Source organism: Mustela lutreola, chromosome 8 (assembly GCF_030435805.1).
Source record: "Mustela lutreola isolate mMusLut2 chromosome 8, mMusLut2.pri, whole genome shotgun sequence".
Classification (NCBI taxonomy): Eukaryota; Metazoa; Chordata; class Mammalia; order Carnivora; family Mustelidae; genus Mustela; species Mustela lutreola.
In genome coordinates this window covers 131537824-131565423 of record NC_081297.1, presented here as the reverse complement: position 1 = coordinate 131565423, position 27600 = coordinate 131537824, and the positions used below count along the sequence as shown (strand labels likewise).

The window sequence follows — 27600 nt, the reverse complement described above, 5'->3', positions numbered from 1 at the left end:
TCTGAAGCACTTGGAATAGCAAAGGCAGAACTCCACAGGCAGAAAAAAATTCTGGCTATAGAGCTGTCTTAAGTTCATTTATGCTCAGACCAGTAGAAAGTGGTACTTAAATGTTTTACTTCTTGGTCCTGACAAGTGTGTTTGGTAGTCCTCTACCTAGCTTTGAATGTTCATGGCCCATTCCAAACCCAAAGAAGGACTTGCAATTCTTTCTTTTTCCCTTGCTGCTCTCCCTGCCTCAAGGATTTATTGGGCCATGATGTTTGGAGCTTGGAGAGGCATAGCAAACAGAAGTTACAAGCTAAGTCAGTAAAGCGAGTTTTGTTTTATTGGAATGTCTCTTTGCATTTCATCTCTTAAGACTTCTCATAGAAGTTCCTCTCCCAGCTGCTGTGAAGTATTTCACAGACTTCTTAGCCAAAGATTGAAAAGAAAACTCTTTCAATGGCCTTTTGTCTTCAGTTTCCATAAAGTACTTCTCTACAGTTTAGGCCCTGGTGGGGTTAGAATTTCACTCCTATGAACATCGGGTCATGGAAAAAGAAAAATAAGAAATGGTTGAAGTTATGGCCTGCCCAAAGCCACTCTGACTGCCTGCTTCTATAAAAGCTAAGAAAACATCTATGGTATTTGGGAATCAATCAGCTTAAGAGAGAACACATCTGAACGAGGACAGTGTTTGTTAGACATGGTAATGGGAGCACTCTCATCTCCCTGACATAGACAAGATGATAACATAGTTCAAGGGCAAGTTCTGCTATCTCTAGAAAAAGAGTTACCACAACAGGCATGCTTAGAAACTTTTTTTTCTCCCCAGATAGAATGGCTTCTTCCTATGAGTAGCAGACCAGACTAGTAAGCAAGGTAATCAAAACAGCATTAATTATCATTGGCTATATTTCATATTTCTTCAACAAAGTATGTCAATGGTATTTTCCATATTCTTCTATGAAATTTCTAATTAGGTGGCTTCGTACTCTGAAAAGGTAGTACAGAAACAAGATGGAAAAAATGGATTTAGAAAAAATAGTCTCTCTGAAGGGTGAAGTGATTTCTCAGGAGTATGTGGGAGTAATAAACATTTCTTTAAAGATCCCACTCTGATTTCTCTTGTTCTATGAGAAAAAAAATACAACAGAATTTCAGAAGACCCAACTGAAAATATTCCATGTGCATAAATTTATTTTAAATTTTATTGCATCACATTATACAAGCATTAAACATGGCTTCATGTTGATGACTATTTAAATGTGAAAATTTATCATTCATGTCAGTACCCTTTGGCTATTTACAAGTAAGGAATTTCTATGTACTTTATATATCTCTGTATTTGTATGTACATATGTAAGAATACATGACTATACATATGTACACAGAGAAATACATCTATGGCCATACATATAGCTATAGATATGTCATATATAATAATCTCCTCAGAAAGATCTGAAATTAAAAAAAAAAAAAAAGAAAAAGTTGTAAACAGGGTCTTGTCTCTATTGTTTGGTGACATGGAATTAGGACCATATGATGACATTCTAAGAATGTGTGTCCAGGTGTTTGAATACCCTTATTAGCCCAGTGTCTGTAAAATTCACATGGGGTAGAATGCAAAAAAGGTAGCAAACAGGCTGAAAAACAGGCCCAGTATACAAGTTCCCCTTGGTTTTAAAAACTTGAGAATGTAACTGCCCATGACGTGCATGCTTGCTTGGTCAAGAATGGTCTATGGATAGATAGCAATTGTGTGCTGCAATGTGATTTCACAGCAGCATGATTTTCCAGTAGTCCTTTAGGGTGCTGACCCCCCTGCTGATGCCAATGTCTGCAACATGCACTGCGGCTGCGTTTTAGTCATTCACTTGGATGTGCTTTTGCACAGCTGGGAGAAGTAAACAGAATTCAGGTCCTTGGTTTGGAAATAAACTATTACCTAGAAAGAGAAAAGAAGGCATTAAAACCCTATGTACATGTGATGGCTTAAGAACACAGTGTGTAATGGTTGTTTTGTATTGACTATGCATCAAAAGCATTTAAAGAATTTGTAACCCCAAATCGAGTCAGGTATGGTACAAACATTATTATGTCTGCTTTACAGATGAACAGACTGAGTCAGAAAGGCAGTCTGAAGCAAAGTGACATCCTGCCAACTGTTGCAGGCATAGAGTCAGATGGATAAACACTATGCTTTCAAGCAAAAATTAGAAATGGCCTCTGGGGAGAGAGCAGCCCATTGTGATGAGGCTAGAAGAAGCTCCCAGTTGGTTACCAGCCCTACAGACCAGTGCAGCCCCTGGGTGTAGGTAATGTCATTGCTTCACCCTGGTCTCTAGCCACTGGAGCTCCTAGGAGCAATGTTCTTCACTAATGTCTGCCTCCTACCCCCAAACAAAGCCATCTGGATAGTCAGTCTTTCTCCTCTGACAGCTGACCAGAGCCACAGAAGAGGTGATCTGAATGAGTATCAGGACCAGGGGCTTGGAACAGATTCTAGGATTCAGAATATTAAAGCTGGATAGGCTCTTAAAATATTGTTCAGTCCAACTACTTTACTTTTACAAATGTGGAAATCGAATCCACACGAATATTCCCTTCCAGGTCCTACAGATAGAGAATGGAAAAACCAGATCTAGAATCTGAAAGACTACAACAAAATGTTTAACTATACAAATCCCCTACAGTATTCTATAGCACTTTATTGCTTAATATGTGTCTCACATACATTGCCTTATTTGAATTGCGCATCAGCTCTGCCAAACAAGAAGTCTTAGAAAAATTAAGCAATTTTTCCCAAATCACAGAACCAAATGGCAAATTTGGGAAATGGCAAAATTATTATGCTGCAAAAAATGTCTTGACTTTAAGTGAAACCTACTTTGGAATTGTGAAAGGCCTACTTTGGAATTGAGGGTTAGAGCATTGTTCAGTATCTATATACCACTATACTACCTGTGTCCGGGATTTGGGTGATTTCCTCCAAGTCTACCTTCATATCCAACTCATAATAGCCTTCTGGACTTCTTAACACAGATCTGGTGTGACACAAATTCACTAACATCTCTGCAGATATCTGCTACATCTTAACCAATACAAAAAGTGAAAAACATAATTTTTCCCCCACATATACCTCATTTTTCTTTTGGAGGTCAAATTTTGAACAATGATTTCAAAGTTAGTCTTCAAACGAGTGGAGACAGAGGAATGATGGGTGAGGAAGGCAAAAGAAATGCTATTGTATTGGATGCCAGAATACCAAAAGAGAGAGCTCATCTATCATTTCATCACTGAAGAAACAGAAGCCCAGAGCTTAGCTAACTAGCCCAAGGACACACAGCTAATAGAATTGTCAGAGAGAAGGTTTCAGAAAAACTTTCTGATAAGATATGTGGGAACATTATGAAACTTTCTTACAATGTTTTCAGCTTTAATCCACCTAACCTTTATCAACTTAATTATGTTCAAAGGGTGCCTTGTACTTAACACTATGCTAACTAGTTGAAAGAATAAAATTACCGTTCATAAGGACTTTCCTAAATATGCTTAAAATTGGGCTGGAGAAGCCTGATAACTATTTGAAAATCATAAATTAATAATACAGATCCATATATGTGTCAATACATGTAACACTGATGAAATAACCAGGGAAGTTTATAAAAAGTGAGACTCAGTGAGCTGATGAATCTGGGGAAAACTTAGAGGGTATGGTGTGACATGGACCAGCCTGGTAGGAAACAATAAATGGGTGATGAAGGGAAGGCCATCTTGGGTCAGATAAAAAGGTGACTTTCCATCCCCAAGACAACATGTCTCTTCTTTCTGTTTAAAGAGAATCTCCAGACTAGAGTGGAAGGGTGAGAGGGAGGTTTATTTCAGGAACACTGAGGCCAACTCTTAAAGACCTTGATTGCCAGACCAAGAGTGGCATGGAGGTAGAGAAGAGTTGCAGGAATTATGTGCAAAGGGAAGATAAAATTAAATTGTGCAATTTAGAAACAGGCTGGTTTGGGAAACTTCTAAGGAGTTTGATTTCTATTAGTAGGACATGACAAGCTTTGACTCAGGAAGTTTAAAGCACCTCCTTCAGCCCAAGGAGAGGTTTTAGACCATGAGCACAGTTCTCACCTACCTGGTCATGGCCACTCATTGTGGTGGGCTTTTCCATTTTTCTTCCTCTCCTTTCGTTCCTTTTGGAGACGTTCCAGTTCTGCTTCATACATCATCTCCTGAATCAAGTACTTCTCTCTTCTCATTCGATCCCTTAGATCTTTTGGGAGGTCTGGGATCAGATATGAAATGAGGTGCTTTATACAGAACACGAGGTGCTAAAAACATAAAAGAGAATACAATAAGTTAGCTCTATTTACCATCCTTAGCTGGAAAGAGCTCTGGAACTTGGTGCAAGAACTCCTCTCACTCCAGGGATGTGGAGCTTCTTGAATGCCTGGAGAGTGCAAGGAGGCCAGGGGCAGTATGTGAGGAAAGATGATCACAGGGACAGGTGAGGACTAAACTTGGTCTGATGACAATTCTCAGGGAATGAGAAAAGGAATCAGGAAAGAATGCAGAGAAGGAGTGGTCAGAGAATGTAAAGGTGAGCCAGAAGTACCTACACCATGGAGTCAGGAAACCCGGGGTTGAATCCTGGCTCTGTAGCTTTTATTACTGAAGAGGTGTCTGCGTACCTGGGAAGAAGTCACTCGGAGCTTCAATTTGCTTGTGTATAAAATGGGCATTATGGGGGAAGATTATAAGAAAACATTTCAAAATGCTTTGCAGATTGCCAAATTTGCTTTGTAAATTTTGATTACGAAAATGACCAGTAGGCCTAAAGGAAGTGATCATTCCAGGAAGAAACTTTTTTTTCTGGTAAACTGCCACAAATTCTTTATCTGAGTTACTTAAAGCCGAAACTCTAGAAACACTGTCATTTCTGTTTGTCTATATGATGACTAGTAAAGCACTAGATGATCATTTAAAGACTCTCATTATTCTAGAGTATTAAATAACTGAATTCCCAGGGGAGAACAGCTTATCTTTTCTTGGTTACCTGGAATGAAGGAAAAAATGATGGAAGAAGAGGTACAAGAAATGTCCAGTCCAAGCCAAGAAGTTGTCCTGGTATGCATTAATCTGACTTTAACATATGTGACAGGAGGTGGAATTTCCATATATAAGTACGGTCACAGAAATGCAAATGATTTCTAGTAGCAATTTTCTTAAAGACTAAAAATAGATGATGTATTTTTGCTGATATATAATATATGTAATTGCTAGGTAGATTAAAAGTCAGTTTTGAGTCTAAGTTAATACTTGTGTCCTGAGTGTGAGTAATGCTGTGATAAACACAACAGAGGCTACCACTTATACAAGAGCCAGTTCAATGTTTTCCAAACTATAGTCCTTGAACATCTACGTAAGAAAGAATCACCTCGGAGGGCTTGTGAGAAGCAAATTACAGACATGATGTATCTGACTCTCCAGAAGTAGTGATGGAAAAAGCTGCAGTTTTCCTAAAGATGAAGAACAATCGCCCTAGAACATTAGGACTGATGATTTGTGACCTACCCATAAACAATCAAGAATAGACTTTCAGTTGTTTCTTGGGCAACTCAAGGGGAAGAAAAAGACTTTTTTTTTTTTTTTAAGAATTTTTACTTATTTATTTGACAGACAGAGATCACAAGTAGGCAGAAGGGCAGGCAGAGAGAGAGGAAGGGAAGCAGGCTCCCTGCTGAGGAGAGAGTCTGATGAGCTCGATCCCAGGACCCTGAGATCATGACCTGAGCTGAAGGCAGAAGCCTTAACCCACTGAGCCACATAGGCACCCCAGAAAAAGACTTTTTAAAGAGGCTATATAAAAAAAAATCACTGTAATACTTCTGGACATACATAATCCCATTGAAAGCTCTCACATTTACATTTATGCATTACTCTTAGTTACTTAATTATGGCAAAGGAATAGGTTAAAAGAACATACCTCAAACACAATGATAAAAGCCAATCGAGCTGCTAGGACATGCCAAAACTGCAGTGTGTAGCCATAGGGCACCAGTGAATGAGGAGGGTCACGGTAGTCTCGGTATCTATAAATATACAGGAGGATGAATGTTATATTCTGAACTTACTTTCCTGACTCCCAAATCTCCTCAATTCCCACTATGTAGTACTCATTCATCATAGATAGTTCAAAAAGTTTCTCTATCCCAGACTGTCTATCTCTATCCCTATCTGTCACTTGTCCATCTTTTCTTCTTCTGGTAAAAGAATATCTCTTCTCTGGGGAATTATCCATGTGGGTTAGGCAGGGTTCCCTCCTGACCCCTGACCCCAGTTCAAAAGATGAGTCAGACCTGATCAGTGAGAGTGAGAATCCTTACCAGGACTTCTGCTAGAATGAACATTTAGTAAATTATAACAAGTCCACAGAAGGTAAAATCCTGGAGCTGTTGCTGGTTCTCATAGACTGTGTGGAGAGAGCTTGCTTGTGAAGGAAGTCATCTGAACAACACAGAGCTAGCAGAGAGGCACTGTCTTCCTGACACAGCTGGAGGCTTGAGATCCAGCCATTACTAGTGTAGTTATCATCCTGCCAACTTCCCAGTTACCTGAACGAATAAATTTATTTCTAAGTCCATTTATACTAGATTACTGCCACTTGCCACTGAGGAGGCCTTCCTAATATCTGCTCCAACTATAACTTTTGGGTCAGCATCAAATCCCATAAACATTTGTGAAATACCTGGTTCCTATTAGGAACCAGGCACCTGTCCTCGGAACGTAAATTCATTTGACTCCATTTTATCTTTGCCATTATCATTACTATTGTCACAGGTAGGAAAACTGAAAAATGGCTCTCAATATTATAGAGTCTTCACATGTCTTAAACCCAGTGTTCTTTTCATTAGCCCCCATTAGAAATGTGGAAAGGTCTGGAGATGCTAATTCTTCTAACAGTTCTGTGTGTAAACATACCAAATTCCCTTCTCTGAGGAAAAGTTATGATTATCCAGGCTCTCAAGTAAGATAGTACCTAACATTAGGATTGGCACTAATTTGTCTATGAGGATACAAGACAATTCCTATGTGGAGTATCTTTTTTAAAATTATGTATAATTGACATACGATGTTATATTGGTTTCGGGTATAGAACACATTGCTTTGACAAAATTTAAACATTAGTATTCCTCACCATAAGTATAGCCTCCATCTGTTATCATACAGCATTATTACATTATTGACTATATTCCTTATACTGTACTTTTCATCCTGGGACTTATTTTATAAGTGGAGGTCTGCAATCTCCATTATCTATGTAGCCTATTCCCCTACCTACCTCCACTCTGACAATCACCACTTTGTTCTCTGTGTTTAAGAGTTCATTTGATTTGTTTTTTATATTCCACACATAAGTGAAATCATATAGTATTTGTTTTTCTCTGACTTATTAACTTTGCACAATACTCTCTAGGTCCATCCATATTGTCACAAATGTCAAGATCTCATTCTTTTTAATGGCTGAGTAATATTTCATTGGAGGCATACAAACTACCACTTCTTTTTTTTTTTTTAAAGGTTTTATTTATTTATTTGACAGAGAGGAATCACAAGTAGATGGAGAGGCAGGTAGAGAGAGAGAGAGAGGGAAGCAGGCTCCCTGCTGAGCAGAGAGCCCGATGCGGGACTTGCTCCCAGGACCCCGAGATCATGACCTGAGCCGAAGGCGGCGGCTTAACCCACTGAGCCACCCAGGCACCCCCAAACTACCACTTCTTTATCCATTCATCTATCAGCAGACACATAGGTTGCTTCCATACCTTAGCTATTATACATAATGCTTCAATAAACATAAGGGCACATGTATCTTTTTAAAAAAATTTTTTTAAATTTATTATTTATTTATTTTCAGCATAACAGTATTCATTATTTTTGCACCACACCCAGTGCTCCATGCAATCTGTGACCTCTATAATACCCACCACCTGGTACCCCAACCTCCCACCCTGTAATTGTACTCTTAGGTATTTACCCCAAAGATACAGATGTAGTGAAAAGAAGGGCCATCTGTACCCCAGTGTTTATAGCGCATGTATCTTTTTGAATTTTTGTTCTCATTTTCTTTGGGCAAATACTCAGTAGTAGAATTATTGGATTGTATGGTATTTCTAATGTTTTGAGGAACCTCCATAATGTCTTCCACGGTGGTTACATCAGTTTACATTCCCACTAATAGTGCACAAGGATTCCCTTCTCTCCACATCCTCACCAACACTTATTTCTTGTCTCTTTGATACTAGCCATTCTGGCTGGTGTGAGGTGTTATCTCTTTGTGGTTTTGATTTGCATTTCCCTGATAGTGATATTGGGCACCTTTTTATGTGTCTGTTAGCCATCTGTATGTTTTCTTTGGGAAGATGTCTATTCACTCTATTTTTTTAATCTGATAATTTTTTTGGTGTTAAGTTCTTTATATATTTTGGATATAAACCTCTTATCAGATTTATTGCAAATATCTACTCCCATTTACTAGGATACCATTTTTTAAATTTTCTTTTTGTTTTATTGATGATTTCCTTTGATATGCCAAAGCTTTTTATTTCAATGTAGTCCTAGTAGTTTATTTTTGGTTTTCTTTCCCTTGCTTGAGAACACATATCCATAAATATTTTGCTGTGGCTGATGTCCAAGAGATTATTGCCCATGTTTTCTTCTAAGAGTTACATGGTTTCAGGATTTGCATTTAGGTCATTAATCCATTCTGACTTTATTTTTTTTTATATGGTTATAAGAAAGTGGTCCAGTTTCATTCTTTTGCATGTAGCTGTCCAGTTTTATAACTGGAGGTTTCCCAATACCATCTGTTTTATAGACTGTCTTTTCTCAGTTGCCTCCTTTTTTCACAGATTAATTGACCATGTAGGTGTGCATTTATTTCTGGGCTGCCTATCCTAGTCCATTGGCCAATATGTCAATTTTTGTCCTATGCAGAGCATCTTTGGAAAGTACCAGGGACTGTAGAAATGAGCTGTAGAAATGGGAAATTATCTTCACAATCATCATCTTACTTATCATTAATGCTTATGGTATATAATGATTATCTATTTTGTCAGTAAAATTATATTTATAGTGCATATCTGCTGAAATTAAGAATTAATCTATTAGTGTCTTCAAGCCATTGGTTCCCTCTATAATGATGATGATTAGGTAATTGTCTAGAACATTTTATTCTAATATATGGTTATATAAATGGTTCCTGTCAAAGGTCTAAACTATTCAGGGCTTAAAGTCTGCATGAACTATTCTTTTTTTTTAATTATTTTTTTTAACCTTTTGCAGAGCACAAGAACCAGGAACTGTGCTTTCTTCAATTAAGTTAACAAACGTGATTTCTGTGTTTCTTTAGCTACCTATATTTCAAATGTAGTGTGAGTAAACATTCTAGAAGAAAAATGACTATGCTTTTATTATATTATTATTTATTGTATTTATAAAAAATTTATAAAAATTGTTTCAACAGTTACCCTCATTAACTCCTTAAACTTTTTTTTTACATGACAGCATTTATTAAAACAAGATTACTCTTGGAACATACTGCTCCTTTCCTATTAATGCCTCAACACTGCTCTTTTGCCCTTCATTGTGATTGCCCCAGCTCTTTGCTTCTTAGACCTTGTTCAGCTTTTCCTTTGAAGAATGTTAGTAAATCTCTTCCTCCCCAGATCCCTCCTAAATTCACTGGATGGAAAATCATGGTTTTCCCTTGATTGTTTCCAAAGACACAATATGGACATATCATTCTTAAATTTCTACTATAAATTTGTAGCAAATAAATGAATTCATTTATATCAAATATAAACACTCATTAAATAAAAGTATGAAGACTGAAAAGATTGAAACACTTTTTATGACCCAATGATGACAGAGAGTACCAAACATGACTCTGTTTATCAAACTGTACATATATGCAAGTCATAGTTTGCCGCCCCACCCCATTCTGCTGTTTGGATTTATGTGGTTTCAGTTACCACACCTTCCCTACCACAGTCAGGAGGTAGATGGTCCTCTTTCTGTCTACTGTCACGGTGCCAATAGTAGCCCAATGCTAGGTCACAATGTCTATGTCATTCTCCTTGCTTCATTTCTTCATGTAGGAATTATATCATCTTATATCATCAAAAGAAAGGTGAGTGAGTACACTACTAGAAGATATTTTGAGAGAGATACTATATAACTTTTCTTATAGTATTTTGTTATAATTGTTTTATTATTGTTGCTAATTTCTTATTATGCCTAATTTATAAATTAAACTTTATTATGTAAGTATGTATAGGAAAAACATAACATATACAGGGTTTGGTACCACCCACAGATTTAAGCGTCCACTTGGGGTCTTGGACTGTATCTCCCACAGATAAGCAAGGACTACTGAAATATGCAAAAAAGAAGAAAACACTTGTTTTTAGGTGGTGATCTTACATTTTAATTAATGGATTTTTAAAATTAACATTTTAAAAATTAACATTCTTTTTTTGAAGGTAAAACATATTTTTATTTTGAGTTTTTAACTACAGACTGCATGAAATGTACATTGTCATTTTTTATTTTGTATTTTTTTAAATTAGTTTTCAGTGTACCAGAATTCATTGTTTATGCACCATACCCAGTGCTCCATGCAATACACACTATTAATATTTAGAAAGCACTTACATTGGTGGCTACAGTGAGATGGCAATATCAGATAATTTCTATACAGAGATCCAGTGGTTGAGAATATGCATCTATTGGCTCAACCTCTGTATAGTATACAACCATTTGTGGATCTGTCACAGAGCTCTGCTAATTTGTGCAGAAAGGATGCAATGTGCCTACATTGGCACTTCTGAGTCTTGTTCTCAGAATCTATGAAATTTTTAAGAAGTTTCAGTTTTCAGAAGCAGCAGGTTTCTGGCCTTCCTACTCTCTTAAGTCATTGTATCAAAAAGTCAAGTTTCTCTTTAGAAGACTCCTCATTGCTACCCTAAGACAATTAAATTGCAGTGTGCTAATGAGTTTGGCTATCATCTGCTTCACTGCCCTCAGTTCTCTCCAGAACTATGCACTGAAAAGCACACTGAAACTGTATTTGGGGTCTGCCTCATTTTATGATCTTAGGTAATTCATGAAGTTTCTTTGGACATTGGTTTCCCTAGTAACACAATTATGTTTTCCATCTCACCAGGTGCTAAAATTTTGAACTCTCCCCTCTCTTCTTTGAGTTTGCAGATGAATGCTTCAGGTAGAGCTCTCAGCTGATGTGCCAGCCTACTACTGATCCCACTGGACTTTCCAACGAGGCAGAGGTCTGAGAGGTGCTCAGATGTCTTTGTGCTCATCTCTGTTTTTGACGTGGTGCTATTTATTTGCCAAATGTCAAATATTTATTTTGATGCAGTGCTATTTTATTTATTTATTTATGCAAAGAAAACACTACCCTGGTGCTGCTGTAGAAACAGACAGAAAGCTAAGTTTCAAAGCTAAGTGAATCAATGTGCTACTTCTCTAATCTTCATTTAATACCTTCAAAGAAACTAAGTGGTCCAGTGGAATTAATGTTTGGAGAGTTTTTTTTCAAGAAAGTCAGAGTTGTTTTCATAAAGTAACACTTGTAATTTCTTGACTTCAATTTTACCTGTGGGAAAGTCAGGGTGTTCCCACTTAAGTTAGTGCATTCTCTAAAGCAGCTTTTGTTTCTCAGGAAATGGATTATTGGTTTGCAAATATATATATTTTTTCCAGTGACAGGTATAGTTAATCTACTCCCATTTTTAAAAGTGAGAGAGTATATATACATTTAAAAGGATGATAGTGAACTTCACATAACTGCCATCCACGTTAAAACACAGAACATGTGTCTTAACCATATTAACAGGAGTCAATAACTTAGAAATGCCTCAAAAGCAATCCCAGACACTCAGAAAGTTAACTGCTATTTAATTTCCTGCTTTTCTCTATAGTTACACTACTTACACAAGTGTTCCTGAATAAAACAGTGCTTCGTTTTGTCTGCTTTGAACTCTATATAAATGAAATCATACTGGATGTGTTATTTTGTGATTATATCTTTAATGTGCAATTTTTAAGTTCTCAAAACGATTCCATTTTCTATTTATTTGATCCAGTCATACCACTATACTGATTATTATAATTTTATACTAATTCTAATGTATGGAAAATCTCCACTTTATTCTTCAAAAGCATCGTGACTATTCTTCATCCTTTGCATTTCCATAGAACATTATTTTCAACCTCAGGTACACAGAATTGGCCTAATCATATTTAATTTTTTTAAACAAATCTCATTGATCTATTCATGTTCTTTTTTCTAACCTTTATATTTAATACTTAATATGATGAACTCTCATATATCTACCATGTAACACAAGAATTAAAACCGTATCAAAAATTTATACCTTACCCCCATTCTCCTTCTCCTCATCCCCTTGCTTTCCTTATTCTGAATTTCATTGTTATTATTAACAAAAGTTTGTATCAATATTCATTTGTCTGAATATCATACTATTTAGTTTTGGTTTTGAACTTTCTAGAAAGGATATTATACTGTACATAGTCTTCTGAGGCTTGCTTTTTTTTTTTTTTTTTCCTTTTACGACCATGCTACTAAGATACATCCCTACTCTTGTAAGGAACATCACCAAGGATGTTAGCCTGTAATTTTTTTTTTTTTTCTTGTGGTGTCTTTGTCTGGTTTTCGAGTTAGGGTAATGTAAAACGAGTTTGGAGGTATTCACTCCTCTTCTACTATTTGGAAGATTCTGAGAAGAATTGGTATGAATTCTTTGACTATGTGGTAGTAGAATCCAACAGTGAAGCTGTCTGGTCCTGGACTTTGGTTTCTTGGGAGTTTTTTTTTGTTCATTTAGAAAGGGAGAGGCAGAGGGAGAGAGAAAATCTTAAGCAAATCCCATGCCCAGTTTGGAGGCCCATTTGAGATCATGCCCTGAGCGGAAATCAAGAGTCAGAGGCTTAACTGACTGAGCCACCAGGAGCCCCTGTTGGGAGGTTTTTGACTACTGATTCATTCTCTTTACTAGTAATTGGTGTGTTCCAATCTCCTGTTTCTTCCTGAGTTGGTCTTGGTAATTTGTATGTTTCAAGGAATTTATCCATTCTTCTAGGTTGGTATATAATTGTTCACTAGTCTTTTAAGATCCTTTGTTCTTCTGTGGTGTCAGTTATAAAGCATCTTCTTTCATTTCTCATTCATTTGAATCTTGTTTTCTTGGGGAGTCTAGCTAAAGGTTTGTCAATTTATTTATCTTTTCAAAGAACCACCTCCTAGTTTCATTGATCTTTTCTATTTGTTTTTAGTCTTATTTCTGCTCTGATCTTTGTTATTTTTTTCCTTCTACTAACTTCATTTGTTCTTTTTGTTTATTTTTGTTCCTTGAGCTATAAAGTTAGGTTGAGATTTTTCTTGTCTCTTGAGGTAGACATTTATTGCTATGAACTTCCCTCTTAGGACTGCTTTATCCCATATGTTTTGTTATGCTGTATTTCTATTTCCAAATGTCTCAAGCTATGTCTTATTTCCCTTTTGACCCACTAGATGTTCAGTAATATGTTTAATCTCCACATACTTGTGAATCTTTCCAGTTTTCTTTTTGTAATTTCTCATTTTATACCACCAGAGTCAGAAAAGATGCTTCATGTGATTTCAATCTTAAATTTATTAAGATTTGTTTTAATGATCTATCCTGGAGAATGTTTCTTTTTTTAATTAAATGCAATATACTTAACAATGTATTTTAGTTTCAGAGTCAGAGTTTAGTGATTAATCAGTTGCATATAACACCCAATGGTCATTATATCAACTTCCCTCCTTAATGTCCATCACCCAGTTTACCCCACTCCCCATCTCCTCCCCTCCACCAGCAACCCTCAGTTTGTTTCCCATAGTTAGGATTCTCTTATAGTTTGTTTCCCTCTCTTTTTTGGGAACTGTTTGCATTGTTATGGCTCTGGAAGCCTGGATAAGAAGTGAACTTGGACACACTTGGGGACGCCCTTGTGTGCCAAGGGAACTTGGAGCAAGTCCAGTGGGGACGCTCGCATGGCTTGACTCTGAAAGGCTATTCAGGGTGAAAATAACATTCGCATAGTTTTATGTGATTCACTTATGACTTGTCTTGAGAAAAAACACATTCTTGGAACCTTAAGATTATCACAAATTTTGGAGGTTAATAGCCTGTTAACATCCTGCCTGATTCATTTTTCACTGATGTATATGATTGAGTATTGATACCAGCATTGTGCTGAAGCTGTATAAAAGTGGTTACCTGAAGAAATAAAGTTTCTACTCGCCTGAGATGGGGTAGTCCTCCTGAGCCCGCTATCTCTCTCTCTATTTTCCTTAAATCTCCCAGCCCTACTTTCAGGTGTTGTTCTCCGGCTGGACTGGCACTCTCTGATTTCATCTTATTTTACTCCCCCACTTCTCTATTGATCCCCTTTTGTTTCTTAAATTCCACATATGAGATCATATAGTTGTCTTTCTGATTCATCTATTTTACTTAGCATAATACCCTCTAGTTCCATCCACATTGTTGCAAATGGTAAGATTTCATTTTTTTGATGGCTGAGAAAAATTCCATTGTGTGTATGCATGTATGTATGTGTGTGTACACACATATATACACATGTGTATATACACATATATGTACATATATGCGTGCATACATGTATATATATGTGTTGTACATATATATACACATACATACATGCATACACACACAATGGAATTTTTCTCAGCCATCAAAAAAATGAAATCTTACCATTTGCAACAATGTGTATATATATATATATACACACACACATCTTCTTTATCCATTCATCTGTTGATGGACATCTGGGCTTTTTCCATAGTTTGGCTATTGTGGACATTGAGACTATAAACACTGGGGTGCAGGTTCTCCTCAAATTACTATGTTTGTATCCCTTGGGTAAATATTTAGTAGTGCAATTGCTGGGTTGTAGGGTAGCTATATTTCTTACTTTTTGAGGAACCTTCATATGGTTTTCCAGAGTGGCTTCACCAACTTGCCTTCCCACCAACAGTGTAAGAAGGTTCCCCTTTCTCCACATCCTTGCTAACATTTGTTGTTTGTTGACTTGTTGATTTTGGCCTTTCTGACTGGTGTAAAGTGTTATTTTATGTGGCTTTGATTTGTATTCTGGAGAATGTTTTATGTTCACTTGAGAAGTACGTATTCTGTTGCTTTTGGATGAAATGTTCTGTATAAATCTATAACATGCTATATAGGCCAAAATTATTTTATTGAATTTCTGTCTGGGTGATTTATTCATTGATGTAAGTGGGGTATTAAAGTTCTCTACTATTAGTGTATTGCTATCTATTTCTCCCTTAGGTCTATTAATATTTGTTTTATATACCAGGTGCCCCTGTGTTGGGTATGTTGAGAAATCTTGTTGGATTGACTGACCTCTTTATCATTATAAAATGATCTTGTCTATTATATTCTTTTCTTAAAAAAGTCTATATTTAAAGGAGACAATATAGGTATCCCAGCTTTCCTAGGTTTTTATTTGCATGGAACATCTTTTTCAATCCCTTAACTTTCAGTCTATTTATATCCTTACATCAGAAGTGAGTCTCATAGGTAGCAAACAGATCAGTCTTGATTTTTATACATTCAGCCTCTCTATGTCTTTTGACTGAAGAATTTATTTTGTTTATATTTAAAGTAGTTATTGACAGATATGTACTTACTGCCATTTTTAAATTATTTTCTGATTGTTTTGTAGTTCCTGTTTATTTTTTTCCTTCCTCTCTCCCTTTATGATTTGATAGCTGTCTTTAGTGGTGGGCTTAGATTCCTTTCTCTTTTGTATCTCTACTGTAGGTTTTTAACTTTGTGGTTAATCAAGGCTAACCTATAACAACTAATAGTCTAAGTTGATAATTATTTAAGTTTCATCACATTCTGAAGCTCTATATCTTTATTCGCTGTATCTTTACTCTCCCTCTATTTTTTAAAAGATTTTATTTTTATTTATTTGACAGAGAGAGATCACAAGTAGGCAGAGAGGCAGGCAGAGACAGAGGGGGAAGCAGGCTCCCCGTTGAGTAGAGAGCCCAATGTGGGGCTCGATCCCAGGACCTTGAGATCATGACCTGAGGCAAAGGGAAAGGCTTAACCCACTGAGCCACCCAGGTGCCCCTACTCTCCCTCCATTTTGTTTTTATGTCACAATGTCCATATTTTGTGTGTCCCTCAAATAATTATTGTGGTTAAAATGATTTTTTCCACTTTTGTTTTTTAATCTCATACTAACTTTGTAAGTGATCATTCCCACTTCTTTTCTATATACATACCAGTGCAATTTATATTTTCATCTGTTTTCTTACTATTTAGTGCCTCCTTCATTTTAATTTAAAGAAGTCCCTTTAACATTTCTTGTTAGGCTGGTCAAATAGTGATGAACTCCTTTAGCTTTTGCTTGTCTAGAAAACTCTTCATCTCCCCTTCTATTTTGAAGGACATTGTTCCTGGGCAGAATATTCTTGGTTGGCAGGTGTTTTGTTTTGTTTTGTTTTTTCCTTTTAGCACTTTGAATAGAGCATGCCACTTCCTCTGGTCTGTAAAACTTCTACTGAGAAATCTGATAGTTTTATTGAGGAAGGGTTCCCCTTGTATGTAACAAGTTGTTTTTCTCTTATTGCTTCTAATATTCTTTTGATTATAAAGTCTTGGTATAGGTCTCTTTGGGTTACTCTTAGATGGCTCTCTGGATCTGGATGTCTGCCTTCCACCCCAGAGATTTGTTTTAATTTTTTTAGGTCACAGCCTGGTCAAGAGGACATTTTAAAATTCTCCAGTGGATTTTAATGCACGGTCAAGGTTGAGAACCACTGCTTTAAACCCACTCAGTCAGAAAGAGCTGTCTGAGCAAAACCTCCCTATGGCAGAGCCAGCCCAGGTTTGGCTAAGTGTGCCATACTCACCTGCAATACTTGAGAGGAGTCCCCGAAAACTCACTGCCATCAGACTCAGGCTCAGATCGGTTCTCAAAGTCAGAAATTCGAAACACAGATAAGCTGGCATTTACATAGCCAACCATGCACCTAAAAGAGAAAAAGAATTCTATAATTAGTGCTCTGATCACCTCTGCATCCAATTCCTAGAAGCTCTTCCTAGAAGCTCTTATACTTGTAAAATGCCTTTAGCTTTGTTATAAGCACTCAAATTAGGATCTACTGAAAAACCCCGGTTATGTGGAATCAGGAACAAGTCATTCTTTTATTCCATTCTTCTAGTTCAGAATCATCATCCAGAACATCACTACCCCAATCAATACTCAGAAATAGGAGAAAGACAGCATTGCATGATTAGTAGGCAAGTCACTGTCTCTTTCCTTGATGGTGTAGACACACATACATACACAAACACATTCCTTTATTAATGAATATCTGTACTCTGTCATAATCCCTCAAGTGTGACTGGTGTTTCTATGACCCTCCCACTCCAAATCACATCCCTTGCTACAATCATGCTAAACTACATTCCCTGCATATACCATATGCTTTCATGCCTCTGTTCAGGCTATCTTTTCTATTTTCTCTTCATTTCTTTCTAAGTAGAAATAGTGGAATGCAAGTTGGTGCAGCCTCTTTGGAGAACAGGGTGGGGATTCCTCAAGAAATTAAAAACAGAACTTCCCTATGACCCTGCCACTGCACTCCTGGGTATTTACCCCAAAGATACAGATGTCGTGAAAAGAAGGGCCATCTGTACCCCAATGTTTATAGCAGCAATGGCCACGGTCACCCAACTGTGGAAAGAACCAAGATGCCCTTCAACGGACGAATGGATAAGGAAGATGTGGTCCATATACACGATGGAGTATTATGTCTCCATCAGAAAGGATGAATATCCAACTTTTGTAGCAACATGGCCAGGACTGGAAGAGATTATGCTGAGTGAAAGAAGTCAAACAGAGAGAGTCAATTATCATATGGTTTCACTTATTTGTGGAGCATAACAAATAGCATGGAGGACATGGGGAGTTTTAGAGAGGGTGGGTATTATAGAGGGCACGGATTGCATGGAGCACTGGGTGTGGTGCAAAAATAATGAATAGTGTTATGCTGAAAATAAATATAAAAAAAAAGAAAGAAATAGTGCTCATTTTTCAATGAGCAACTAAAATGGCACTCCTTCTGGGGAGATGTCCTAATCCCACCAGAAAAAGACTCATTCCCTCTTCTGTATGGTGCTGCTGTACCTAACTGCACCATTACCATACAGCTTGTGCTTGAGGTGCCTGCATGGATGGAGGCCTTCTCCTTTAGCTTTTGGAGTAGAGCAGGTGTCATAAGTATTTTTATGTCTTGTGTAGTGTAGGAATCCACTAAATATCAAATTCAACTGATTTCATTTGAGGAAAACTAAAGCATCAGAGATTCTATCAATAAATAGGAATAAAATTATTACCTACATATCCCAAAGCTAATAAGGTTCTTGAGGACACATCTTCTATTCTGTATGAGGAGTCAGTATATTATAATACTAAAAACTTAGGTTTGAGGGTCAAACTGTATCTCTTCTGCTTTCTAGCCATGCAAATTTGGCAAGTTATGTAACTTCATTAAATAACAGACATGCCTACCTTATAGGGTCATTGTGGGGATTAAAGAAAATGATACATGTAAAGTGAGTGATAGAGTGTCTAGCATATAGCAAGATCTTAATTAAATGTGAGTGGCTACTATTAATTTTATTTCTTGTACCTTGCAGAAGGTCAATAAATAATTATTGATTTAATGAATAAATCATAGCTTTCAAATTCTCTTCATTAACTTGTCTGACATAATTACTCCAAGCTGCTGAACACCAAAATGGTGACACACAGGTAGTTCTGAGAAGACATAAGTTCTGTGTGTTGTCTTGATCAAGACAAATCACTGAGGTTTTATCAGGGCCTTAAAAAAATGAACCAAGCAGAAGGACCCATTTGTCAAGTCACTCATGGGTGAAACCCACGGTCAGTGGGTGTGTAATATGCCTTAATCCAACTGGCCGCAGGTCTCCCCTACCACTCCTTAGAAGCTAATTTGGAATAATGTCTCCCTTGTCTTTGAACTGCCTAGAGCATGACATGAAAGCAAATGAGTGCTTTGATGATTATTAGCTGTCATAGAGAGGGAGACAGTTTTTGTGAACTATAGAATATAGCAGAGTCTTCTCAGGAGCCAAACAGTGAGAGACGAAAGGTGCTCTGGAAACTTGCAGAAAACAGGTCCAACTTTGAAATGAAAGATTCATAAGCTTCTTGCACTCTTTCTTACTACCCAAAGCAGCCCTGCAGTTTTATTGAGATCAAAACTGTGGCTTAATGGCTGCTCTGTCCAAAAACTCAATTGAGGAAAATTCTAAATTTAAGTAAAATATCAGTCTCATGGACAACACTCTCCTTTCGAAAAAAAGAGGATGTATCTTTGAACTATTTATTAAGCATATTCATGTAATGTCAGTTATAAATCCAGCTTGAAAATGTGTGTTTGGTTCTGTGCTCCTGTGTACAAAGCATCACACATGGATGTAGGACATGTATACAGTTATTCACTGCATAAGTCTTCCTTCTATATCCTTTCCATAATCAGGGAAGAAGAGGGGCTGCTAATACTCAACTGCCTGGGCATTTCTCAAAGCCTTTTCACTGCGGTAGAATCTTAGCTATTGCCCACAATAAATAGTTAAGGTAGTCACAATTCAGGGAAATGAGATTTCTCACAATTCCCTGTATGAAGTTCAGGTAAGGGCATTCATGTGTCAATGTGGAGGCCATAGACAGCGGCAGATCCATGTCTCCCAATCTGCTAGCAGGAGATCACCACACCCTCAATGTGGCACACCACCAGCTCCAAGTTAGAGGAAAGATGAAGCTATTCTGATGATCAGGCAGTAAGAGATAGAAAAAACTATCAGACAAAGGAAGGGTTTCTGTAAATATAAAACAAGTTAATTTTCTTAAGGGGCCAGTAGAGGGCCTCCGAAGGCATTTCCAAGAAAGGAGATTCAGAAAATATGTTATGTAAGGATAGTATTGTTTGAATTAGGATGCATGCCTTTTCCAAGGAACTTCTGTAAAGACCATATTCATTGAGAATTCTGGTTTTAAAACCATTCATGACTTACTGTTTTAATCCTTTACTCTAAGGAAAAAAGTGAACTAGTGATCATTACTAGTCAGTTTTAAGGGAAAGAAAAGAATGTGAAGTTGACTTTTGAATTTGTAGATTCCAGATCAGACTTACTGTGGAGTGTCGTGAATTTTGCTATTAAATTTGCCTTTGGAGATTTTAGATCTAGATCATTCACAAAGAGAATGGGATAGGGCTCGAATGAAAAAGCTAGAGGAAATAAGATCTGGTTTATGCATTTAAAGTCAAATGTGCCTTAGATAATAAATGACATATTTATAAACTTATCTATAGATAATTAGGCTAATGAGATAAGGACAGAAGAAACTGGACTCCTGACTTACTTCAATAAAAATGCCAGACATTATGAAAAAAGAAAGATTAAATCTCTATACAGTCACTTTATGTTTTTAAATACAATTTTATAATTGGTTATGCTGTTGATCTATTGATTAGATTACAATTTACAAAAATATATTTATTAAGATATTTGTGGTTCATTCTGTGACAGTTTGAGCATCGTGTCCTTCATCAAGTCTCTAAGTCTTTATGATTTCACTATTTCTACATGAAAACCAGCTTTGATTTAGATCACTAAAACAGATATAGATCTCACAGTAATCCTAAAGCCTGCACATATTCTTAGAGAATGTTCCCCAACTCTAGCCTGGTAACAAAATAATTGGTTTATTAAAATGTTCAGTGGGGGGGGGGGACTCAAAATGATTTTTTGGTGTTATCTGAAAAATAATTTTAATTTCTTTATTAAAACTATTCTGTCAATCAGAGTTAAATTTCATAGTATACACCTTCAATTTTACTTCATAATTTGTCTCCTGATGCATATCCAAAGTTGATTTTAGTTCTCCAAGTGCTTGTCTAGAGGGCTCATGTGACAATTTCCGGAAAGACGAAGTCACTTTATTTTGCAAACAGTGAACAATCTGAGCATGGGCCTTGGTTCAGGAATCTACCTAGGCAGGCTGCAGCCAAAAAGAACTATCTTAAGAAGACAGATGAAACACTTAAAAATTTCCTGTGAACCCACTGTGTGGAGAACACTGCCTCAACTCACAATATTCCTCCCATGTTCAGATCTGGCTGGACAACGAGAAAACCTTCCCTTCTATGCCTCTAAGATGCTTTCACTGAGCACTCATGAGAGTATGGAAATACAGTCAGGAATGGCTGATACATCCTTTCATAGGGATAGAGGCATGTGAACTGAGTCACTCTGGACATATGCATGAAATTCTCATCTTTAGAGTAGCCAGGGAAAGCTGAAAAAACCGAAGGAGGCACTGAGGTACTCTGGAGTTCTGGAGGTTGGTTTGGTTGGAGCACTTTTGATTTAGAGTCAGCCTCAATTGAAATAGGGCATTTCTATGGATGAATTAAATAATAAGTATAATTTGACTATGCACATGCTACCTCAAAAGCCTGAAACATTCTAAAATTTGACAATGCTGCTCCTCTATGAGTTCATTTCTAAAGCATTTCCGAATTGGAAAAACAACAACAACAACAACAGCAACAACAAACAAACCTTAAAAAGGATAATAAAGTAGCTGGTGGGGCAGAACACAAGATTCATGAAGAAACTTATACCAAAGCAACTATTTGCAAACAAGAAAAATGACCAATGGATTAGAAGATAGAAGGTAGAACTATAAGTATTCAAAATGCCAGAAGGCTCTTATGTGAAGATGATATATAACAAATAGCCCAGGGAGCCCAATAAACCTAAATCAAAGAGACTCTTAGGTCTCCATGAACATTGTTTTAAATCTAATAAGCTGTCAATAAGCTTTGATTCATTATCAACTGCATGTAAATATTCCCATATTATTTTCAGGTTTTGGGTTTTCCCCACAAACCAAAACAGGTTTCATTACATTTGTGGTCCAGGAAGAATTTAAATAACCACTGGGACTTAAACCCCCAAGAAATTTTCTCCTGTTGGGTAAGCTAGATAAACATTATGTGGCAATGGCCCCCACGGCTGTGTGGTTCAGGATGGCGAGAACTGTATGAGTCTAGGCTTTGCCTTCATGGGGGTTCCATCAGTTACTCCACCTTGTGATTCTGGATTTAATCTCTCAGTCTCTTTCTGCTCTTCAAAGTGGGGGTAATAATGCACGTCCCAGTCCTGGGGTTGTTTTGAGAATCAAATGCAAAACAAATGGGAAAGTGGTTTAAACAAAGGCAAGCTTTTCTAGGCTCAGTCAAACAGAGGATATGCTGGCAACAGTTAAAATTAGAAAGACTACATGAGTAATATAGTATGTCTTTAAGTCTCTTAAAATGGGATGGTTCACTTGAAGTTGCTAGATAATTAGTGTCTAATGGCCACATGGTTATTATAGTAAAGAATTTTATAGAAGCCTCTTCAAATAGTGGGATTGTAAGCTTTACTGCTTTCAACCATTCATGCCTTAGAGCAGTTAAGTAGGATTAATAATGAAATTGGACCTAGGCCAGGGGTACATGAATTTGGTTGAATTGATTTGGTAGCACATTACTCCTTGGGGCTAATCTAACTACAGTAGTTATATGGATTAGTTTTGTTCTGACTGGTAAACCAGGAAGCAGGGCTGCCTGTGTGAGTAGTCATGGCCCATGTGGGATGATTTCTGGGACATTGAAAAGTCTCCCAAAACATAATCTACTCTGATTTACAGACATCTAAATTCCACAATTAGAACTGGATTATTTTTACTTTAGCCAAGAAGAATTTTTTCTCCTATTAAAAAGGATATAGAAATGAAATCTAGGGGATGTGTTATAATTTTTCTTGGACTTTACCTGACCAGAAATACCCAGAAAGTCATGACTTTTGGGGATCACTTAGGTGATGCCACAGAATTGAATTTGCCTGAGGTAATATGTACCTTGGTCAGGTCAATAGCCAGGAAAGAATCATTCAGTTACTGAATTATTGAGTACCTACAGGATACTTATCACATGGTTGCACATTTCTGGTGCAGAATTTGTAAAGTCTCCATATGATGTCACAAGAGGAATCAGATTGTAACTGTCCTCTTACAAACTTATAAAAATAACATAACTGTATACTAGATCATGTGCTACTTGTTTTGGCTTACACATATTAGCAAACCGTACATTTCTGAATTCATAGTGAGCAGGGGTTAGGGGTAGGGGAAATGATTAATTCCACCTAAAGTTTACCTGTATTGAGCCCCAACTCTTCAGTCAATCAGGATGTGTTTTCCTTAGCTGCAAGTGTCCTCATAACTTCACCTCCCCGACTACTGTCCTTCTCATCCTGGGTTGCTCCAATGCAGAAGCTTTTGACTGAGTGTACCAGCATCACACAGTGCATAGGGAATGGGGATTTCATGACAGTTTTATGACAAACTTACTTTTGTCCAGCTTCTCCTTGGCCTGCACAAGGTCCATACTTATAAGCATACACCAAGCGAGGGATAAAGTCAGATGTTATCGCTATGACAAATGCATTTGTAATAACCGAGAGAATTCCAATGCCTTCAAGAATTCCATACCAAATTCCTATTCAAAGAGAAGTGTTATATTAGTTCCAGACACAACAGCAGGAATAACAGTAGGAAAACAACTGGGGTAACTCATTTCAATAGTCCTTTCCATGGGTCCATTCAAATTCCTAAATACATTTGTCACCAAGAGTAAGAATTTGTACTTGCAAACACCTTGGCATTGAAGGAGTTTCTGGGAAAGTATCAATGCTCAAAACTTAATGAGTCAGTCAGGATCAGGCTTAAGTCAGAGAGTTCTAGTCAGTGATAAGGCACCAATACATTATCCAATAAGATGAGCACTTCCACTGTCAAGCCACTACGAGAATGGGAACTCCTGAAGGGTGCTGACATCTGGGTGGGCCCAGGGCCTGTTGCACTGACCTAGGATAGGTGCTCACTGAATGTGGTTTCTTTCATATGGAGGTTAGAGACTGCTGTGAGCCATGTACATCTATATTCAATTCTCTTCCATATACACTGAGTGCCTGCTGGTTCTGTTCCAAGCAATTGATGCAGAAGTAAATAAAAGATCATCTCTGATCTCAGGCAGTGCGCAAGAGGCTGCATTTGATTAGACTCAGCCTCTCCTGTCAAAGGCCATCTCTGTCTTTAGAAAGACTGGATTATGCTTTATGTGACTTGGAAACATTTGGGCAAAATAAAGCAAATGGAAGATTACTTTAAAAAGGAAATAAGCAATAATAAATCAAAATTATAGATTCCAAGTTCAAATAACAAAATTGAAAATCTATTTAAGCACAAAGTCTCTAGTATTGGAAATTATGAATTTCCAAATAGGCACCTTTACTTCTTGTCTCATGTTATTTAAAGGTAACATAATTATTCTTTTGCAAGAATAAGTTAAGTCATCTTACATGGAAACCATAAGTAAAAATCTAGAGTTGGTGTTTGTTTTTACTTTATCCACCATATGGTTAATATCTTTAAAACATTTCAAATCCAGCTTACCTATGTCTTTGGCCCTTGAAGCTAAAGGTCGCCTCCACTGTGTGACAAATTTGTAGGCATCAAGTCGAATTTCAATAATGTTATTCAGTAAGGCCAGAAGTGGTGCTAGGGGAAAAGCTGCCACAAAGATAGTTGTGAATCCAAATTGAAGAACTAGAGAAGAAAAAAGGAAAAAGAACAGAGTCTTGGTTTTCCATTACTACTTTCAAAAGGATAATAATCTGAAAGTGTCCTTGTCTTCACCCTTATTTTTTTCCAATATAGAAGCCCAGGAAACACCTCTTTCACAAAGATGGCCAAGATGCTGGAAAAAGAGGCATTACCTGGACCTGGAAGGAATGACATCCTAGGAGCAATGACCATACCTAGGATCCAGATCTTGTTTTCTAAGTACCATTGTTTAATAAAAGGTACACAGCTCCTTGAAAAAAAGGTTTGATTCCAGAGCCATGGCAGGAAAATACAAGGGAAGGCTGGAATATCTCATAATGCCAGAAAGTTAGGAAGTCCTTGAAATGGAATGGGGAGCATGTCAGTAGGATACAGGACAAACCTGAAGGAGCTACCAATGGCAAGAGTGGGAACAATATATACAACAAAATAAATGAGAGTATTGCATTAAATCTAAAGACTAAATATCTAATATACTAATATAATGCTGATATAAATAACTGAATAAATGAGGGAGAAGGGATAGCTCCTCCCTATGGTAGAATTTTAATTAATAAATTAGAAAATAAATGCATAAAAATAAATATAAAAGAAATGATAAAGATACAATATCACTGTTGGTCAAAAACATTGCAGTAATTATTACAGGTGAGAACCACCAAAGAATGCTAAAGTTAATAGGGGAATTATAGTTAAAAAAATAGGACATTTGTATATTCTCAAAGTATCTCCCTATGTGAGAGTAATTACAGAGGAAAAAAAAAACCCATATTTTTGGGGAGGGGGAACCATTATCTTTACAGTGGAAAAACCTGGTAATCAATATTACCTGTAATAAGACATATTGACATCTCATGCCCCTGTTATGATAATACTGAGCATACACCATTTCTGTGGTGATCTTGCCAAAAAGGCATAACCTCGACCTAATCATGAGAAAACATTAGATAAACCCAAACTGAAGGACCTTCTACTGAACTCTTGGCCAGTACTCTTCAAGTGTATCAAGATCATGAAAAACAAAGAACTGTCCTAGGTTGGAAGAAACTAAGGAGATACAACATTTAAATGCAATGTTAGATCCAGGATGGGTCATGGACAAGAAAAAGTTAAAAAAATAAACAAACCCTGGTAATATTAGTATAAGGTTTGTGATTAGTTAATAGTGTATTAATGATTATTTTCTGGTTTCAATAAATATATAACATATTAGGGGAAATAAGGTGACGAGTATAGGGGAACTCTATTATTTTTGCAACTTTGCAAATAAAATGTTAAAAACAAACTCAAACAAACAAACAAACAAACAAAAAGGCAGTCCCTGATGCAAAGCAACCAGACAGCATAAATGAAAATTTAAAAATACAATTTATTGGGTATTGTGGACTGCAAAAAAGTACTTGGCTAAATGAATGACTGTATAGTTTGTTTTTGCTTTTTTAGAGTATTTTAGAACCTAATAATGACTAACACTTATATACCATTTCTATGTAACAGCCACTGTTGTAATTACTTCACATATATTAGCTCATTTAGTTTTCATAATAACTCTATTGTATTGGCATTATTATTACCCTTACTTTACGGGTGAGGAAACGGAGGCACTAAGAGGTCAAATAACTTACTTGACACACAACTAAGAAGCAATTTCAACATGGCTAATGTGGTTCCAGAGTCCTGAAGAGTCAGTCCATTTACCTCATCTCTGTGGCACTGCCACCTCCAGGGTGTCACCTGTCCTGGGTCACATTCATACTCCATGCCTATGCTTCACTCCCCAATAGCCATCTCCTTAGTTTTCCCCTTAGCGTCATCTTTTTGTTGACTTCTGTCCTTGGGTCAGTACCTCTACTTTCATGACTTAATTATTATCTCTCTGATAAGGATTCTCAATTCTCTATCTTGCACCTTGAGTCTTATCAGGGAGTTTCCACTTGTCTCCTATTATGCTATAGAAGCAGCACTCTCCAAACCCTGATTCAATCTTAAACCTCAATCCCTCATCCTTAAATCTGTTTCTCCCTTCATATCTTCCTTCCCTTCAGATTTGTCTTGCACAAAAACCAAGTCTCCAGTCTCCTTACTGGAGTTCACTCCTGTTCTAACTGACTTCTCTTTCTCAGATTTTCACCTCCTTCCCCCATCTCACTTCTGTCAATATTGGTTATAGCCCATAAAGAATAATCAATCTTCTCTCTATTCTGAACATTTCAGAAGGTTCTCATTGCCTATAGACTAAATCCCAAACTTTTCACTGTGCCATTCAAGGATCTTCCAAGCCTCATGTCCAAACATACCTTAGCCAGGTTTCCCAAGCGATCCTCTACTTTGGCCACACCAAACTTCTGGTTTTATGGAGTCATATACTTAGCATTTTTACTCATATCCTGGTGAAGTTCTATTCTTCCTTCAAGCCTAAACTCAGTGTGGCCTCTGCTAGAACCTCTCATAATTGTAATTAACTATTGCTTCCTTAGTAGCTTCTACAACTCTGCTTATATTGGAGAACTTATTTTGTCTTGATTTTATGGCTCTTTCCCTATATGGTACTGACTCTTATGTTTCAGTCTTTGATCCATTTTGGGTTAATTTTCATGAGTAATGTAAGAGAGGGATTCAATTTTATTTTTCTACATGTGTTTATCCAGTTTTTTCTAACACCATTTGTTGAAGAGACTATCCTTTCCCCATTAAGTTATTCTTGGTTCTCTTGTTGAATATTAGTTG

General features: G+C 36.9%; 1 protein-coding gene across 6 annotated transcripts in view; it reads right to left on the bottom strand.

Moving 5' to 3' along the window:
- Positions 1 to 1164: 1164 nt before the first annotated feature.
- The window catches only part of ANO4 (anoctamin 4), a 469407-nt gene continuing 442971 nt past the window's right edge, over positions 1165 to 27600 (bottom strand). For 5 of the 6 annotated variants that reach the window (XM_059186643.1, XM_059186645.1, XM_059186648.1 and 2 more), the window contains 6 exons: positions 24703 to 24855; positions 23599 to 23746; positions 17018 to 17137; positions 5975 to 6080; positions 4120 to 4319; positions 1165 to 1930 (listed from right to left, as the gene is read on the bottom strand). In XM_059186643.1, the coding sequence (XP_059042626.1) occupies positions 4128 to 4319; positions 5975 to 6080; positions 17018 to 17137; positions 23599 to 23746; positions 24703 to 24855 (719 nt within the window). In that variant the 3' untranslated portion in view covers positions 1165 to 1930; positions 4120 to 4127. The remainder of the gene's footprint in view (positions 1931 to 4119; positions 4320 to 5974; positions 6081 to 17017; positions 17138 to 23598; positions 23747 to 24702; positions 24856 to 27600) is intronic. The other variant, XM_059186644.1, reaches the window with a different exon arrangement.